Genomic DNA, 19,149 nt, shown 5'->3' with positions numbered 1-19,149 from the left:
CTCTATCACTTCCTGTCTGTCTGTACAGATCTCTATGGTTAAGTAGCACTGGGATTAAAGACATGTACCACCACACCAGCTCTGTTCCCAGTGTGGCCTTGAACTCACAGAGATCCAGATGGATTTCTACCTCCCAAATGCTAGGATTAAAGGCGTGTGCTACCACTGCCTGACCTCTATGTTTAATATAGTGGCTGGCTTTTTTTCCTTTGATCCCTACTAGATAAGCCTTATTGAGGTGCACAAATAAAATATCACCACATGGAGAAATACAGAAAATGCAGAAAAAAAATGGCACAGCTTAATCGCGTGTCCATGACAGCATCTTTCTGAGGGCGAGACGAAGTTCAGTTGTACAGTATATAGAGTTACAGTTCATTGCAAGCAAAACTGCACCATACAAAACATTTTGTAAAAGTACTTCAGAGGAAGTAAAATACTCCATGTTCCATGGATCCATATAGAGACAGAAGGTGCTCCAAAAATGGTAACAACTAAATGTGCATTTCCTGTACTTTAACTCTCTCTAAGGGGGAATGGAGAGTTTGAACAAAATCAACACCACCTTAAAGAGTTTGCAACGTGGAAAAGCATATGGCAATGGTAACAAGGGAGAAGGGGAAGGGTTATAAGGTTTTTATCCCATGTGTGAAGTTAATTCTCCTTGTAGGTGGACTGTGTAAATATGTACAAGAAAATATTAAAATCATAAAATAAAGCTTACATTTAGTAAGCCATTGTGGACATCAAATGGATTCAATAAATTACTATGATAAAAAATTGAGAAAAAACAGAAGCCCAGGAGGACTAGGTGAATAGGAAGAAGGTTATGGTGAGATTTAGGCCATAGCAATACCCATGTGTAAGTTCCACATTCTAATGCTCCACTTATAAGTGAAAAATTGGAACAACATGTGAAAATGAGATATTACAAACTGAGATTATGCGGCATATAGGAAATATAGTTCAAACAGACTGAACACATAGGCTAAACGTAAGCTGTGGGAAAATATAGCTTGCCAACAAGAATCAGAGGAAAGCTGAAGTTCCTTTATTAATATCAGAAAACACAGATTTTACTGCAACAATTTTATGGAGGATGCTTAAAGCAATTATATATTGGAAAGAGAATTGTTTTCATTTTAATGACATGTCCTACCAATTCTTAACATTTGTGTGCCAAACAAAGTAACTATATATAGAAAGCAAACATCAATAGAACAGAATGGAAAAATAGAAAAAAAAACCAATTTCATGCAAACACATCAATACCCCTTGTCTTCAATAACCAAGAAAAACAAATGGACAGAAAATCAGTAAGCATATAGATTACAGCAACATTATCAACAAAGCTGACCTCATTGGCATTGACTGAGAACTCAGTCCAACAACAACTGAGTGTTGCATCATGGTTTTGAAGTCCATGGAAACCATCTACCAAGATGGACTAAATTCTGGGCCATAAAACACCTCAGTAGACTGTAAATTATTAGAATCATAGCAAGTGTGTTAACTGACCAGTTAAATTATAAATAAGCAAGATATTAAGAAACATGCCTAAATATTTAGAAACTGATCTACTTATAAATAATCCAGAGATCACAGAACAATCAAAATGGAAATCAGGAGTGAGCGACAATGGTTCAGACCTGCAGTCCCAGCCTTTGGAAGGCTGAATTTGGAGGATCTTGAGTTCAAACCAATTGAACAATCTAACACTTTTTTCTGCTTCGAAAAAATGTAAAGGGAGAAATATCAACTAAACTTATCACAATGTTAGAATGTTGACCTAGCAGAACTTAGTGCTTAGTTCACAGTCCAAAAATGCCTTCTAGAGAGCATTTCAAAGAAAGAGCCCACATCTTGTAGACCTCGAAAGAATGTGACCCAAGCCAAGCTTATGAAAGTTGTTTCCATTTTGAGCCAGAGCTTGTGAGTAGGTATTATTTTTCTTTAGTTAATGTGTCTAGAAGTGTTCAGAATCAAACTGATCTAGACAGTGTTTTAAGCCTTGAAGAGCAGAGAAATGACCATAGCCTGAAATATAAGGATATGTTTTTGTTCTTGTTATTTGTTGTATCATTTTATTTGTTTTTCTTTTTTCCTGGTACTAGGAATCTCAATAATAGTTGGCCACATGATTGTAGTGATTAAACTGTTTTTCTCTCAACCTGTTTGACAAGGAAATAAAATGTGATCAGCAATGTTATATATGATAACTTTTGCTGCCTAAGGTACTAAAACTTTGCTGGAGAGATGGCTCAGTAGTTAAGACTGCTTACTGATCTTTCAAAGGACTCAAATTCAGTTCCCAGCACTTATGTAAGATGACTCATAACCTCCTGTAACTCTAAAGCCAGAGAGATCTAATGGCTCCTGCCTCTGTGGACATCTGTACTCAGATGCACATTTCAATATATAGACACACAGACATACAGATAATTAAAAATAAAATAAATCTAAAGAAAAGACATTCAATCGTTTGAATCTATTGTTTGCCTCAGAACTGGACCTGAGAAACTGGCTTGGCCAAACCTGATTGAGATCTCTCAATTGTCTATGTAGTTGGATGACCTAGGAGGGACTCTTGTATCTGGTGACTGTCAAATAGACTGTTACCTGGAGTGATAGGAATGAAGATAATATGATCATTTCACTTCTCATCACATGTCCACCAATTTCTTCCCAGGAGCTTGTTCACAAGGCACACCCAGAGCCTCAAGTCCAACATGAGGATGTGAGTTCCCAGGTTTATATACATGTTCAAGTACCACTATAGAGCATGTTTGTTAACATATTGGCCAAAGAGAATCAATAGATGAACCCAAGAGTATATTTTCCCCAAACATCATGGAAACTGTATCAGTTTGAAAGTGTTAGCCTAAGTCAGGATTGTTCCCTATAGCTTGGCTGCCTTCCAATTTGTTATATCAATTAGCCTGACTCCTAATTTGTGGCAATTCTAATTTAGTTTTTCAAATGCTGGGATTCCAGGTATGAACCACAAGCACTCTTGGCTTAGAAGTATATTTTAAAAGGGAAGACAGGATCTTCTTTTAATATATAAATGGGAAGGATTAATCTGAGATAGTAAGTGGATTTATGGTATCTCACTGCTAAAATGTATCTGCAAATGAAATGCTTGAAATAAACTATATTTTCAGCTAATTTTGAAGTAACTGAGTCAAGTTGATGGTTTTATATAATTATAAAGCCTTATGCCATTTTCTTTTCAAACTACATTTTAAGATATGGCCAATTTGGTAGAATTTTAATTTGCATGTATTATATAAACATTTTTTTTATCAGTGAGATGAAAGCAATTATCTTAAGAATTTGTGCCAGAGTGGCTCACATGAAGAGCATTGTTTTGGGTGACAAAATACTTTGATGAAACTCCAGGCAGTAATTTAGATTTGGGGGAATATTGTGTACAAAAGTGATGATAGTCATGTGTGAAGATAAAAGCAGACATGATTTGTGGGTAGAGCAGAAGAAGAAAGAAAGCACACAATAGTGAGCATGTAAAATGTAGAGCCCAGGTCTTCACACACTCCTGAAGACCTCGCCATGGCTTACACTCTAATAGAAACTGATAAGAAGTTTAAATCAAGCACTTAACAAAATTTACAGTAGATGAAGTTTTGACTCAAAAGGCATTGATTGTTTCTTCCTTTGTCACTCTCTGTTGCTCTTGGTCTCTAAATGGATACTCTTGATGCGTGGGAATGTCTATGATTACTTGACAGACACTAGGCATGTGCCCAGGCTTCTGGGGAACTTGCTGCCTATTTGGAGAGGAAGATTCACACATGTTAAACATCAGCAAGAAGTTGGGCCTGAATTACTGAGTGATATCCTTGAAATGGTGGCAGTAGGCAACCTAGGTAACTGGGGGACCTTTGCATTTCATAGTTAGGTGCAATACATGCATACCAATAAATGACAGTTATTTTTGAAATAAAAGTCATATCCTTCTATTAGCCAATTTCATAGTTTCTATGAGGCTAGGTAAGCCGGGAAGTGTGAAGTACAGCCAGATACAAGGTAGCATTCTATAAGTGCCTGCCCATATTTCTATGTTCACTGTCTTGGATATTGAAGTCTATCACCCACAACTCTAGCTAACACTAGAATTTTTACAACTTAGGTATTTGCACATTGGTTGTCTTGTTTTATCTTGAAATAATTCCAATAGGACCTCTTTCTCTCAGAAGAGAAAAGATGAGGCAACAATGATTCTTTTAAATCTTTAATCTGAAAGCCCTTTCTCAGATATTTGAAACCACATGCATAGCTGACAATAATACTAGCTATCTATGACATACTTCCTGTGAAATGATACCACAAATAAGTGAGAAAACATTTGAAGTATTCCTCAAAGAGGAGTGGGTAAAGATGCACATCAGGGTGAGTTTACAAGGCTGTGCTGTTATCTGTAAAGGACTTTAATAACATTCACACTTAATGGGACAGTCTCATCATGGTGAGATTTTTTTTTTTCTTAATTTAAACACTCAAATGCTCAAAACGGATTTGGAGCAACTAGACAGTAAATGAAAAGGGTGAAACCAAGGGCTGGAGTTGAGAAGATTAAATTAGCTGCTGGCTCTCTTCTATTTTCAGGACTTGCATGTCTATATTCTGACTTCTTTATATAGTGCTTAAATGCTTAATTCCCCATTTCCCTTTTAGTCATATAGGACTGACTTCCATGGGTCTATTTTCATTCACTTCGAAATTGTCTTCCTGCTGAAGCTTCCCATGTTTTCTGTCATGAGGGGCACAACCTGATCACCTTCTTGCCTGTTTAACATTTCAAGATTTTTTTTACCCTTCTCTCCCTGTCTTGTATCCTAATGAGCAAATTATCTAAAAATAGACGTGTTCATCATCCTACAAAATGTTGTATCTCCTGCAGATTGGAGGCCAGTGTGATTGTAAGAGACATGTGTCTGGCAGACAATGCCTTCAGTGCCTGGATGGATTCTATGACCTGCAGGCGTCGGATCCTGATGGCTGCCGCCCCTGTAACTGCAATCCCTCTGGGACTGTGGATGGAGACATTACCTGTCACCAAAATTCAGGCCAGTGCTTGTGTAAAGCGAACGTTATTGGTACGTGTAATGCACAAGCTTACAGTCACATCTCTATTTCCATCTGGGAAGAAGAAAAGCCTATGTTTGATTTCTTAACTGAAGGGTAAAGCAGATTTTCTTGCTCAAGTCTGGGGAAAAATAGTTTGTATGAAATTAACTGTCTAAAAATGACTAAATTAATAATTGTATCAAACTGTAGTTTGAAGCTCTGTTTAATCAACCCTTTAGAAGTTTTTTTTTTTTTTTTTTTTTTTTAATTCGGTAGATGCATTAGTTACACAGACTCAACTAATAAGTCATAGAAAAATATAATTTGCCTACTGCATAGATGTTTCTTTTAGAAAATTAGCACTTTTTCAAAATGTTTTACACTTAATGAGTTCTAAGCAAATCATTTCCCTGCTAGTTTTAATAGACTAAAATAAATGGATTTTTTTCAAAACATTCTGTGCTAAAGGGTACTTTGTGATAAATCTTTCCATTTTTTCTATTATATTTCTTTGAACTGTCCCTATGAAATGCAAAGCAAGTCAATATAATTCCACACATCATGTTTATTGCTAGAGTTACTTATAAAGGGTCACATAATTTTAATTTTGTAATTCTGTACCAAGCTGATTATAATAAACAGCGAGCTTTGGTGTTATTTATCATTTTTTTATACAAGACATGCTTTTTTGTTTGTTACTCCCACAGGTATTTTTCAGAAATTAGATTTGATTATAGCAATTTATTACATCCAGCATTTTTGAGGGGAACCACCGCCACATAAGGACAAAATTTATCAAGTGCCCAAAATGCACCATGTACATAATGCACTTTGAAATTTTGATGTATGAGAATATTATGAACGGAAAGTTTTCTGATGAAGTGCACCCTGTATTTTAACTGAGCATGCCCTGGTTCCTGTAGGAAGTTTAAAAAAGACCTTGGAATTTCTATTGTCACCCAAGACACCAAGTCCTGTGTGGTTTTACTGACACTGACGTGAACTTCAAAATAATAAATGTGCCTAGCAGTGATATCTACAACACACACACACACACACACACACACACACACACACACACACACACCACGCGCACGCACGTTCTTACATGTAATTCTGAATTATGTATATATTTATGTTATATAATCCAATCTATTTTGTTCATTCCTATATATACAAAACTCCACAGCTCTGGTATACAAACATTTTAATTAATCTAATTAAAAGATGATGGACAGGTCTGATGACATCACATAAGCTCCCTCTGGTTTAAAGAAAGATTAGATAAAAGTGTGTAACATTATCCCCACCTTTATTTATGGAAAGTACACAAACACTAACTTAGAAAGAAAATCTGGCTGACTTACGGAGGGGTGACATGTAGAATTCATTCCATGTCTCTTTCTTTGTTCTTGGGTATGAGACATTTTAAATTCAAGATATAGAAACACATGTTAAACCCAGGCCTTTGTACATAATGCAGTGGGGCTTCTCGATTTCAGGAACACCTTTCCTGTGGTAGTTAGAGCCTACAGCTTGAGAAGGACACTTTAATCACCTAAAACTCATCCTGACCTCTGCCATTTCCTACTGTCATCTACTCAGTTCGTCAGCTGCTGCAAGTAGTGTCCCACAGGAAAATATAAATATGTATTTTGTGAAGATTAAATCCATGCTTTAGCAATATTATAAATAATGATTTCTAGAGTAATCCCTGCAAGTGAAATACTTTTAATAAAAGCGGGAACTTGATGTGAATATATATTTTCCTAATAGGATTAGCAACCATCCTCATTGAAGATTGCCTCGTTAACAGGAACACACAAAAACCCTGAAAACATGAGAGTGTGTTGTATACATTTCAGAAGGCAAACTGTTTGAGTTAACAAAACTGTTAAATCTTACTAATGATTCTATCACCAGTAAAATACATTACCACCAATAATTTTATTAAAGTAGGTCATTCATCTAGAATAAAAAGGGAGAAGAATGTGAATTAAATGCCAAGTGTGCTAAGTCGCCCGCACTTGTTAGCTCCAAGTGTGATGCCCTGTAGGCCTCCGTGAGTATCGTTAGGGATAGATTACCTGTCAGGAATATGTATGGCATATTCAAATAAGTACTGTGCATATTTTTAAAACTGATCTGATATGAATCCATGTAGACCTATTTTAATAGTTCAAAATGAGTCATAATTCTTGTTAACAATACAGTTATTTTTAAAATCTGCAGCAATCGTGGTCCTTTTTTATTTTCCTTATTGAAATTAAATGATATGCCTTAGGTGAGCCATTCATCATTGTTAAAGAACTTGCCTTCTATTGGAGTTTGAATGAATTTTTGTCCATATACATACAAATTATGCATTTTCTTCCAGCTTAGGGCTGCTTTTCTCCATATCAGTGCCTGAGTATGTATTTGACTCTTGGTTTAGGACTAATTTTTTATTACAATTATACAATTGTAGTTTGAAATAGATGTCTCAATTGATTCAATGCCATGCAGTTAGGTATTTACATTCACGGATATATGAACAGTCTCTCAAAAGGGAACGGGTTTGCATCTAAACATCACTGTTGATTTCTTTAAATTCCTTTTCTTGGCAATGTCCTTGTTGAGACTAACCTAAGTCGTCAGAGGTTTAAGTTTAGGTGACAAAACATTTTTCTCCATTTGTAAAATGTATGTATGTGCCCCTCTAAAGAGAAATAACATAAGGATCTGAGTTTGCTTCATGCCTAAACAGGTGTGTTTTGAATCACATGATTTGACAAGCAGTGAGCTTGCCTTATGAGCCAAGGCAAGCATAATTCATATTAATTGAAAATGATTAAATATAGAGTATACAAAGGATCAAAATAAAAATTGCTCTGGAAAAGTTGTAGTTATGTCAGGTATTTAATTTTGTAACAGCTGAAAGTAAGTGTGCATGTGCCTGTCACAAAGACAGTTATCAGACAAAGGTTTACTTTTTCTTCTCCCCCAGGTTTTAAAGGTATAGTAACAAATAAAAACTCAGTATACATGGAATACATTCAGTGTGCATTCAGTACACCATGGAGTTTTGGTATGTGGACAATTTGTGAGAGGATTGTTTGAGGTTATTTGTAGTGAAAATATTAAGCTTGATTCTCTTACCAGCTTTTACACATACGCTTTAATACAGTTTGCCACTGTAACTCCGGCCACGGTGATAGAGAACTGAATTACAGAACCTGTTTTTTTCTGTCTAGCTGGTGTTTCATACTTTGCTTACCCTCCTAGAAAAATCTTACTAGCTCCCTTCAGGCAACTGTGAGTCTTTGAAAAGTAACTCAGGTGCCATGTGCATGTTTATACTCCAAAGCCTATTTTACTAAAGTAGTTTTGATATTTATGGAAGTAGGAAAGAGTCCCCATGCTTGCAACAGAAATAATGTGTACCTTCTGCGTTTTATGTTGCATTGATTAGCAATGATATTCCTCAAAGCACACTGCTTGCAAGCCACATGTGAGGGCTAACTTAGTATTGTCATAGTGTGTTTCGTAAATGACTGTCCCAGAGTGGCACTCTCTATGTTTGGGATCTCTGCTAAATGTTAAACTTCAGCCATTTTCCCCGGGGTTATCCTAACTCTCACCCTTCAAATGTGTTTTGTTTGCAGGGCTTAGATGCAATCGCTGCAATTTTGGATTTAAATTTCTCCAGAGTTTTAATGATGATGGATGTGAGCCCTGCCAGTGTAACCTCCATGGCTCAGTGAACCAACTCTGCAATTCACTTTCTGGGCAGTGTGAGTGCAAGAGAGAAGCCAAAGGACTTACTTGTGACACTTGCAGAGAAAACTTCTACGGGTTGGCCGGCAGTGCTTGCAAGGCCTGTGACTGTAGTATGGCTGGCTCCCAGGCTGGGACCACGTGTGACGCGGAGACAGGGCAGTGTGTCTGTAAGTCCAATGTTGGAGGGAGACAGTGCGATCAGTGTCTGGAGGGGTACTTCAGCTTGCAGCAGAATTCCTTCCTCTGTTTGCCTTGCAACTGCGAGAAGTCCGGGACAGTCAGTGGCTCTCTGTTGTGTGACAAATCAAGTGGGCAGTGTCTTTGCAAATCAGGAGTAACAGGTCTGCGCTGCGACCAGTGTGAGCCTCACAGGTTCAATTTGACCATGGACAATCTTCAAGGGTGCCAGGTGTGTGAGTGCGACTCCTCGGGGACATTACCTGGAAGCATTTGTGACCCTGTCAGTGGCCAGTGCCTATGTCTGCCTCATCGGCAAGGAAGAAGATGTGAGCGGTGTCAGCCAGGTAGGAGACTTACCCCTTTTCAGTGCAGTGACTACGGGTGACCCCTTTGTTTCTGATTGCAGCTTCTAAAGAGTGTACCTCCAGCAGCATCGTGGCATTCATGTCATCCAAGCAGAGCTGCTTGACCTGCTTGGGATGGTCTTGTCTGTGCAGTTGCTATTTGTGAGGGAAGGAGACCTAGTTCCAGAGAGAGGCATGTTATAATTTCTTAGCTTGATGTGGGTGCATTTTTAAACAATTGAAAGATAAACAATTGAGAAAAGGGATATTTTTTCCTAAAGAAAGGGAATTTGACCTAATTATCTGTACAATATCAAATATCTAGATGATGGACCAAATTTCTAGAGGAAGTTGGCTGATAAAATATTTAGCAGGAAAGGGATATGTACTCTGATGTGTAAGGACACATCTAGAATTATTTTTAAACATCATTATATAATAAAATAGGTAATTCCTGTACTCACTGTATAGAAACCTATCTTTCCAATTGTTTTCTGATGAGAGTAAAGATCTTTGCCTTTTTCTAATTTTCATTGAAGTAATACTTTATAATAAATTGATCACTTTTAAGTATGAGTAGTTGCAGTACAGCTGGAAGCTATGTTGATTTAGGAAAATGACAGGCGTTCGTTCTTCTCTAGGGTCTATGACATTCTAATCATGGGTCCTTGGCTAGGTTTACAGTAGCTTGTTGAGTTCCCTCCTACTAAGCTGGCCTTGAGTCTGGGGAGATAGCTGTTGGTTACCCCCAATATGTAAGTGCCACCGTAGCACCACTGGGGACATCTTGTCTGCCCAGCAAAGAGAGATCATTAATTCAAGAGGGGTAGGGGAGGACATGAGAGGGGGAAGAAAGGGGATGCATATGATGCAATATAATTTCCTGCTCTTGTGTGGCTTTCTGAAAAAAAAGGGGGGGCTATGGGAGAGAAGCAAGATTAAAAAAGCTGCTTAATTAATTTGGGATCCCATGTATATGAAAGTCAGGAAAACACAAAATTGTTCTCAGGAACTGGGCCTTGTGGAAGGGGACAGACTGGAAAGGGACACCAAAAGAGCTTCAGATCAGCTGGTACAATTTAATGGCCACATTTGTCAAAACTCATTGACATATATAAGTAAACCTAGAAAATGCCACTTTAAGAAATATGCTGCAGTAAAACTGAATAAAAGGAAATCTCTCTCCCCCCCAAAAAATTGAAATATTCTTATTCTCCTTTCTTCTCCCTGCTCCCCTTGTCTCCTTCCATGGATATTATGCCACATGTGTTCCTGAAGTTGCTTATGATCTGTGCTCAATTATACAGATGGACTTACAAGCCATCTTTTATAGTTTCAAGTTGGGGGAGTCTAATTTGCTTCATTTTGACAGGACATCTGCCCCTGAGCTAATTCAGATGGCCAGAGATGTCAGGACACAGAACATGAGCGATGTGTGCAGGGATCTGCTTTAGCTTGGTGCAAGGTGTGAGTGTCCTGGGAAGTGAGGTTGTGGAAAGCCGGGCCAACAGGCTGAACGCAATTACTGCTTCTGTGTCTTTTACCCCTGAGCAACCTCTCAAACGTGCTGTCTGTTGAGGTTTGGCTAACCCAAAGTGATTTTGTGTTCTTTCTTTTACAAATAGTTTGCTTTAAAAAGTTGTCTCTTTTTCTGAGTACCATCTCCTGCACGGTGAATACACACGTTCTGCATCCTTTCTCAATGATGAAGGGGAATCTAACAGGTCTGATGCTGTATATTTTGACAATTACCTTTGGTTACAATTGAATGTTTCATTCAGAATGAATTATACATATTCTGAGTGCCACCTATTTCAAACAACTTTTCTAATTTTGGATTAAACTCTGAAATAAAACCTCCTCCTTTTTGTTAAGGTCTGATGCATCATCTAGGTATTTTGACATTCTTAATAACCCTGGCTATAATTTCTGAGTGTTCTACGTGTTATGTCAAAATAGACATAGAGACATGTAAGCAAAAGCTAAACAAATGAAAGAATAGGCCATTCTTTCCCTATGCACTGTGGATACCTGCATCATTTAGGTCCTTGGTTAGAACATCTATAGTCTTGAGTTTCTTCGTGGTGCTCAGCAGGGTGCCCCATCATTTCATTCTTCACTCTTGTCTCCCATTTTGCTTTTTGCCTTCTTTCTTTCTCTGCCATGTGATGCTCTCAAAGCACTGCTGTAGTTACATATAGCAATAGGAATCTGCTCTGTGCTCATCACTGGAGTGCGTTCTGGGTTAACCCACAGCTTTACTCTGTGCACTGATTCTAGTCATTCAGCTGTAGTTTTCTGATGCTTTCCTACCCACACACCCTTTTCAGAGAACCCAGCCAATTCTGGTTTTGGTTGTGCAGTGTGTGTGTGTGTGTGTGTGTGTGTGTGTGTGTGTGAGAGAGAGAGAGAGAGAGAGAGAGAGAGAGAGAGAGAGAGAGAGAGAGAGAGAGAGAGAGAGCTGGCTGGCCAGAGAGTCCCAAAGATATTCCTGTCTCCATGTCCCTAATGCTGAAAGTACAGATGCATGCTATCACACATGGTTTTTTAACTTGGCTTCTTGTGCACTGATCTCAGATCTTCACACAGCATTTCTCCAGCTCCCAATTTCTGTTTGTCGGAATACTTTTTGGTTCATTCTTTGGTTTGGTTCATTCTTCTCTTTACTTCCATTGCCAACCAGTATAGGATACTTTTGCTATTGCCCAGACTGCTAATTACCAAGTATCACTTTCTTTCTCTTAGAATTAGATTGGAACAGAATTGTGTATTCAACATGTGTAGGGTTGGTTGGTTTCTTCCAATACAATTTCCCATTTAAAAGACTACCTAACTCCCCATCACTCATTTAGTGAACAAGAAATATTTTCTAAACATTAAATATCAGTGTTTTAAAAGGTAACTTAATTCAAACCTCTATAAATATATAATCACAATGCATTATTGAAAATGTGCTAACATTTATTTTATATGTTGTTTATTATTTAAGTCTGGAGAGAAGTTCATGTTCAAGAGATCATGATGCATATCTCACTCCAAGTACTTTAGTTACATTAGTTATTTTTCTGAAAGTTGTATGGATCTATAGAATTAGAGTCAGTAAGAAGATGGAACATTCCTTTGGTATAACACACTTTCTATAGGCTCATGTCTATCTCACTTCCTAGAACAAGGTCTCGACATCAGTGATCCTCTGGAGATACCAGCCTGTGATTATAAAACCTGATTGGAACTGTAATACTCCTCAAACACCAAATTGCTTATGCTGATAAATCCTTCCTCTACTGAGATTTTTAATGTGAATACTGTAAATATCTTAGACTAATCAAAGAATATTGTATTTGTGCCACCGAGCAGAGCTTTCATTGGGTGTCAGTGGATGGGGGGAGTGGTAGGAGACAAAGTTACAAATGCATCCATAGTGTCTACCTGGCAACAATGATATGCAGAACTTCTGTGCCATAACGGCCATTGGACAACGATCTGCAGAACTTTTGTGCTGCCACATTCTCTAGTACCATGGTCAAGAGGCCACAGTAGTTGCCAAGGAGAACACGCATGTTTCCCACTCTTCTCAGTGTCACCCTCTGCTCTGAATGTTTAAATGTCTCAGAATGGTAAAGTGGGTAGGCATGTTTGTACTGTGCATGTAAAACTCACTGATGGGTGATCGCAGTGGAACCAAAATCCACCTTGTGGGTGAAACAGCAGAGTTTGGCATTTTCTCTTAGTTTTTTTTCCTTTTTCTGTTTCCAGTTTTCCTTGTTTGAGATTACAAGTGCCTGATCCCAAGAACAGCCCAGTCAGCTGCTCTTGTTATTATATAGCTCCTGATTATTTCTCAGGCTCTCCAACTAAGGAGACTCCTGCCCAAGCATCTTCACTGTGTAGAGCCTTGGACTGTCTTTGTGCTTATATGAGTTGAGTGAGTTGACCCTTGTCCCAAAGACACTGACACTCTAAGAAGTGAAATAGGCACAGAGTAAGCCAAATATAAAAATGCTTTTGTTATGATCATTATGTTTCCATTGTAGTTATGATGCCTGCCACCTATTCTCCTTTAAAGGGGATGGCAATGTCCCTACCCTTTGGGAAGGAGTTTTGTGACATCTCTATCTAGGTAAAGAGCAAAAAGGAGTTAGTCTCTTAAAAGTTAAGCAACCAATATCAGTTAAACACCAAGCAAGCATGCCTGGAAGGAGAAAAGAGACCAGGGTCAGGTTTGGGTAAGAAAAAGATGGAGAGTAATTTTCTAGTATGTTCCTTTTTGAATTTAATTTTATGTTTATCAAGGTCTTCACAGGCATAATTTTACAGACCAAATAAAACATAAAGTCTTGTGATTTAAAACTGAAGTCCTCCCCAAAGTCCTCTGCTGAGCTCCACCACACTCAACTAGCTGTAGCTTTTAGTCCTTTCCTAATATTTTAAAATTCATTTTTAATATTGTCCATCTATTGTTCTACCTTGATATTCTATTTTAATTATATTTGTGTGTGTGTGTGTGTGTGTGTGTGTGTGTGTATGTGTGTGTGTGTGCATGCATGTCATGTATGTCTGTAAGTCAGAGGACAACTATTGGAAGTCAATCCTCCCCTGTACGAGAGTCCTGGTGATGGATTCAGGTTATCAGGCTTGGCAGTGTCTTTACCTCTGAATCATTTCCTCAGTCTTGGCTTTTTTGAGTTTAGAAATTCTCTTTGATCAGCCCACGAGGACTTAGTTCCTCATATGGGTCCTAAGCATTTCTTTTTCTGGCCCTGTTTATATTTAGAGCTGACTATTGTGGATCCTTTAGATCTACTTTTGAACTAGCCATGTACACATTACACTTCTTTTCTTGAAAAAAAAATTTGCCTTTGTATTATCTTCTAGAAAATTGCTTAGGCATTTTTATGAAACAGACTCTGTGATTCAAGACATTGGTCCATTTTTTTTTTTAATTCCAAAGATTGACCACACACTCTGTTTTTCCCTGGAGATTCCAGTTTGCAGGATTTCAGGTTCTTGGACTTTCTGTTCTGATTTAGGCAGAATCTCCAGTCCTTTCCCACAGCTGGAGTCCACAGCTCACCTTTGCAGCTGCCTGTGCTGGGCCCTGGTTTTCATATGTCTCTGTCTTTGCTTGTCTTGGTTTATTTCTATAAATAGTAGAACACATGCTTCAGCAGCATCGGAAAGAATACAGAGAGGAGTAATTGTATTTTCCATTCCTGGGATGGTCTTTATTGCTTGAAAATGCCCAACTAAAGAGAGATATATGAAATTTTATTAGTACTTCAAATGATTTTCATAAAAATAACATACTATTTTTTGTATTTTTAAAATGGTGGGAAGGAGTCACACTATACAACAGGGTCCACTTGGGAGATTTATTGAGGGGAGGGGCCGAGAAGGGGCAGAGACCGGTCCCTGGGGATGAGGGCAAAGGAAGGGGAAAAGAAAGAGACAGGAGGTGTACAAGGCCTGTATTTTATAAGGAAACGTAGTGAATGTGCATGGGGATGGGGTGCTCTTAGTGGCTGCAGCTGAGGCATATCCTGTCAGGACCTAAGGGCAGGCCAGTGCAGATGACTAAATGCTAACCCATTGTCTTGGCTGTCCTGCCATATTTTTGTCTTCCCTATCTTTCTAGAAGTTTCTATCATTTCTGTGTGTCTGGTTTTGGAAATTTTCAGGCTGGTGTCCTCTTTATTTAATAATTCTGGATGCTCAGTGAACCATATTTTTTTGTCTGTGGATGAGTATTCTTTTGTTCCATGGAAATCTACCTAATAGATTTACTGCAATATATATGTACTGGTATCTGACCAGATAACTGCCCTCCAAGCCTGGCCACGTTGAGACATAAAATTATCTGTCACAGACTGCCTTTCTCCGATCTCCCTGTGGGATGTAGCATGCCACACCTGCTCTGACGAGTCTTCTTTCTCAGGTTTAACTTCTGCAGCTAACCCTTCCTGCCTTCTCCTAAAATGTCAGAACAACAACCTCCTCATTGGGGGAGGGATTAAACTACACCCCATATCTGACTAGAGAGATTTTTGAAGACTTGAAGTCCATACTTTTCTTTCTGGGTTATACAAGCTTGATCAATATGCTTATTGCGGACTTTCTCCTGACAGTCCTTGTTTTTCTCCTCCCAGATGTCTGTTATTGACTGCTATTCCCTTTTAGAAAACTATTCTCATTTGGGGGATTTTGGGAAAGGAAAGATTGCTCAATCTACTATGTTTAACTGGCAGTGCTGCCCTGCATTTTCTGGGTTGTAATCTTGTCATGTCAAATCATTATAATCAGGCTTGACTCCTCTTTCTCCCAGAGCTCCTGGATCATCCATCACAATCAGTCCTGAGGGCTTTAGTGTATCTAGATTTTGACCACTTCTGAACACTCCCGCTTACTCCTCTGTAGTCTAAGCTACTTTTTCCTGTACTATCCAAGTGAAATCCCAAACTCTCCCCTTCTCTGTTTTATCCTTCTTCAAAGACTTATGGCTATCCCATCCTAGAGACAAGTGCTCCCCAAAAGTCAACCAAATCTTGTCAACCCACTCTCCACTGACTTTCCAGCATAGTGAAGCATGAAATCAGTGGACTTCATGGCTGCATGGCCTGCATGGCTGCATGGCTGCATGGCCTACAATATCCGGAGGTTCTCTGACTGTATTGTGTCTCTCCAATCAAGTAACCTCCCTGGGACTCTGCATTATTGCTCACCGCTTTCACTCAGGCATATGGTACAGAACCTCCATAAATGGTGATCCATAAATATTTATTGAATGAGTAATTATGTGTAAAAATATCTCAGTTGCCTTTGCTTATTTTTAGGCATGGGAACAGCAAAGGCCTGTGGAAATGTCCTTATACTTCAAGATGATCATTTTCCTATCTGCAAGGAGGAATGCTAGCTCAAATAATGTGCATTTTTTGAAACAAAACAAGATTCAGTATTCATAAGTGCATACCATGAAAATGGAGCAAAGCATAAGTGGGGTGATTGTAAGTTTTGTCATCCTCTGACTCCAGAATTTCCACCTTGATCTTTGTGTTTGGGGGTTCTGTTTCTTACAATGAAGCTTGCTTGGAGAACACAAGCCCTCCTGTGAAGTAGACATGTTCACCAGCAGCTGTCTCCGGGCACTGCTCCTTTCTTCTGGACAGCCGTGAGTCCAAGATCCTATACCATAGGGCATGGGTGCACGTGGGTGCATGCTAGCAACAGGACACAGAGAGAAGCACAGCCAGGAGGACAGATGCTCGCAAGCCTAAAGACCTTGCCTGTTTCTCTTCCGTGACTATAAATATAAATTGGCCCATGCTAGAGGGCTCCACGTAGATTCCTGCCCCACTTTCTTAAAAAGCATCATTGAGGAAGGTTTGTGTAATGAAATCTCATGTATTATTAACCTAACCTTAGTACGAACGTACAAGGAATGGGCTTAATTCAGCTGAAATTTATAGGCAATTTGTTAACATAGCGATGTGCACTGGAAGGCACGTTAGAGCCACATTGGTTTTAATACGCCATTCAATAACTTGAGCAGAGGTTAAAAATGCTGCTTAACCTCCATTAAGTATTTTTAAAATGCTTTAATTTAAAATTATTTGTAGTGTGTGTATAAAGATGAACGTACACATACCCACACTAATAAATACAGCACTAAATATGTTTCCTGTTTTTTTTTTCTCCAGCTCTGGATGACCTCGTACCATTCAGCAGCTGTGCTTAATCAGAGGCCAGACCGAGAGAGGCAGGGGAGGATGTCAAGCCATCCTGGGCTAGTGACCCTCCCTTGTCCTTGAGAACCAGAGGCAGAGAGGGTTTATTGAGGGCGCTGCAGCTTTGAAATACAATAAAGCCTAATTTATAAAGGAAACGGCTTCTTGTGACATGTTCAGTCCTAATAGAACAATGCTTCATGCTTTCTCCAGTGCTTACTTTTGCCTCTTACTTTGTAAGTCACATAGACTATTAGAGAGTAAAACAAAGTATCTTGTTTCATTAGGAAGCATATCCTCCTAGCTAAGTGATGGGCTCATAAACCAGAATATTATGAAGACCCTGCTATGGAACTGGAATCCGATGGCTGATGTTCTAGTCAATGTTAGAGTATCAGTAGGTGTTGAGATCCGATCATGCTCAGATCTTCATGAACACAAACAAAAGCAACAACAACAACAAAACCATTTAAAGTTAATGCATTTTTCCCTGCAAGAATTTAGTCTCAGGATAGGCATCTCTTCCGTGACAGATTGACAGAAAACAATCTTACCTTGGAGAATCTGAACTATATACTCTTTGGAATGTGTGGGAGGAGGGTAGAGGGGAATCATTATTTCAACTTCAATTTAGAAAGAAAAGTCTCCTTTCTGTGAAAACTTTATAATAACAGTTTCAATAATGATAGTGCAGAATAACTGCTGAGTATTTACTGAGTACCCAGCTCTGCCTTGGAGCTTTACCGTAAAGTCTGTGGAATATGCACACTATTTCTATGATGGGGGATTCGTTCTCTCCCCTCCGGTTAGGCAAAGAGAGTGGAATTTAACAATAGAGGAGGCATTTACACGTTCTGAGAATCTGATGCCAGAATGCGTGCCCTCAAACCATGGAACATTTTTTAAAAATTGTCTTAAATATTCATTAAAGAACCACTTGAGGCTGCTTTAAAATACATATAGTTGCAAATATCTATAAGCTTCTCTCATCTTTAACTTCTCCTCAACATGTGATTCTGGCTTGTTACTTTAGGCCCTGGGATATCTCATTGGTTGTGGAAAATTCAAGTAATAGGCATGGAAAAGAAAGTTACACACTCCTGGGCTGCCCCAGTGAGTAGATGACGCAGAGCTGAACAGCAGGCTCTAGAAATGGGATTATCTGCATAAACTAAGTTGGAAGAATGCATAGATTGTCTCTGTGGCACAGGAAAGACACTTGGAAGTGTGCATTTGATAAATCGCACAAGTAGTAGAATAAGAACAGAATATAAAAGTTTGTCTTGGGTTATGACATTGTGTGTGTGTGTGTGTGTGTGTGTGTGTGTGTGTGTGTGTGTGTGTAATCATAATCTCCTGAATTTTATCAGATATTTCAGTATTTGTATTTTTTTATTGATTTTGTATTTGATGCTTAGAAAATGTGCTGTGACTAGACATGATGGTGGATACCTTTCATCCCAGCACTGGGAAGGCAGAGACAGACAGTTTTCTGTGAGTTCCAGACTAGCCTGATCTACACAGTGAGTATCAGGCCAGCTGGGGCTACATAGTGAGATGCTGTCTTTAAAAGCAGGGAAGGGGGGTGATAAAGAGCAAGCAAGCTTCTAAGAGACTGACCAGGTGCTCACACAGGTGAGAAAGGTGAGCTTGTGTAAAAGAAAAGAGTCCAGTGGAAAGCTTAGGGGCACCGGCTTCTACCATGCTCTTTGTTCTAAAAGCAAGAGGGCTGACATTTTCCATCTCTAGTTTGACCCATCAGATGATTTGTGGAAAGTTACGTTTTCCAATCATTATGCTGATTCTTACACACCCCTTTCTACATTCCCTGATAGGATGGACCATTCCAACAAGCCACTCTTTTGTCTCACAGATGGGAAAGAAATCATTTCATGCTTTAAGGGACCACAGAGATTGATCTAACCATCAACCCGGCCTTCCCTCTGTCCACTGAGCTGTCCACCCATGTCATTGCTGTTGGCTCATCTATTTAATATGGTGCTATATACCAGGCCCTGAGCTCCTTTAAGACACAAACCACAAATACACAAAGCCCT

The 19,149-nt window shown here is 38.9% G+C and overlaps 1 protein-coding gene across 1 annotated transcript in view; it reads left to right on the top strand.

Moving 5' to 3' along the window:
* Positions 1-19,149, top strand: part of Ush2a (usherin) — a 688,259-nt gene that overhangs the window by 128,770 nt on the left and 540,340 nt on the right. The window contains 2 exon segments of the mRNA XM_028876752.2: positions 4,922-5,117; positions 8,733-9,371. Of these exon segments, the coding sequence (XP_028732585.1) occupies positions 4,922-5,117; positions 8,733-9,371 (835 nt within the window).

The sequence above is a fragment of the Peromyscus leucopus genome, chromosome 15, assembly GCF_004664715.2.
Source record: "Peromyscus leucopus breed LL Stock chromosome 15, UCI_PerLeu_2.1, whole genome shotgun sequence".
NCBI classification, from domain to species: Eukaryota; Metazoa; Chordata; class Mammalia; order Rodentia; family Cricetidae; genus Peromyscus; species Peromyscus leucopus.
This window is presented reverse-complemented; position numbering and strand designations above follow the sequence as displayed.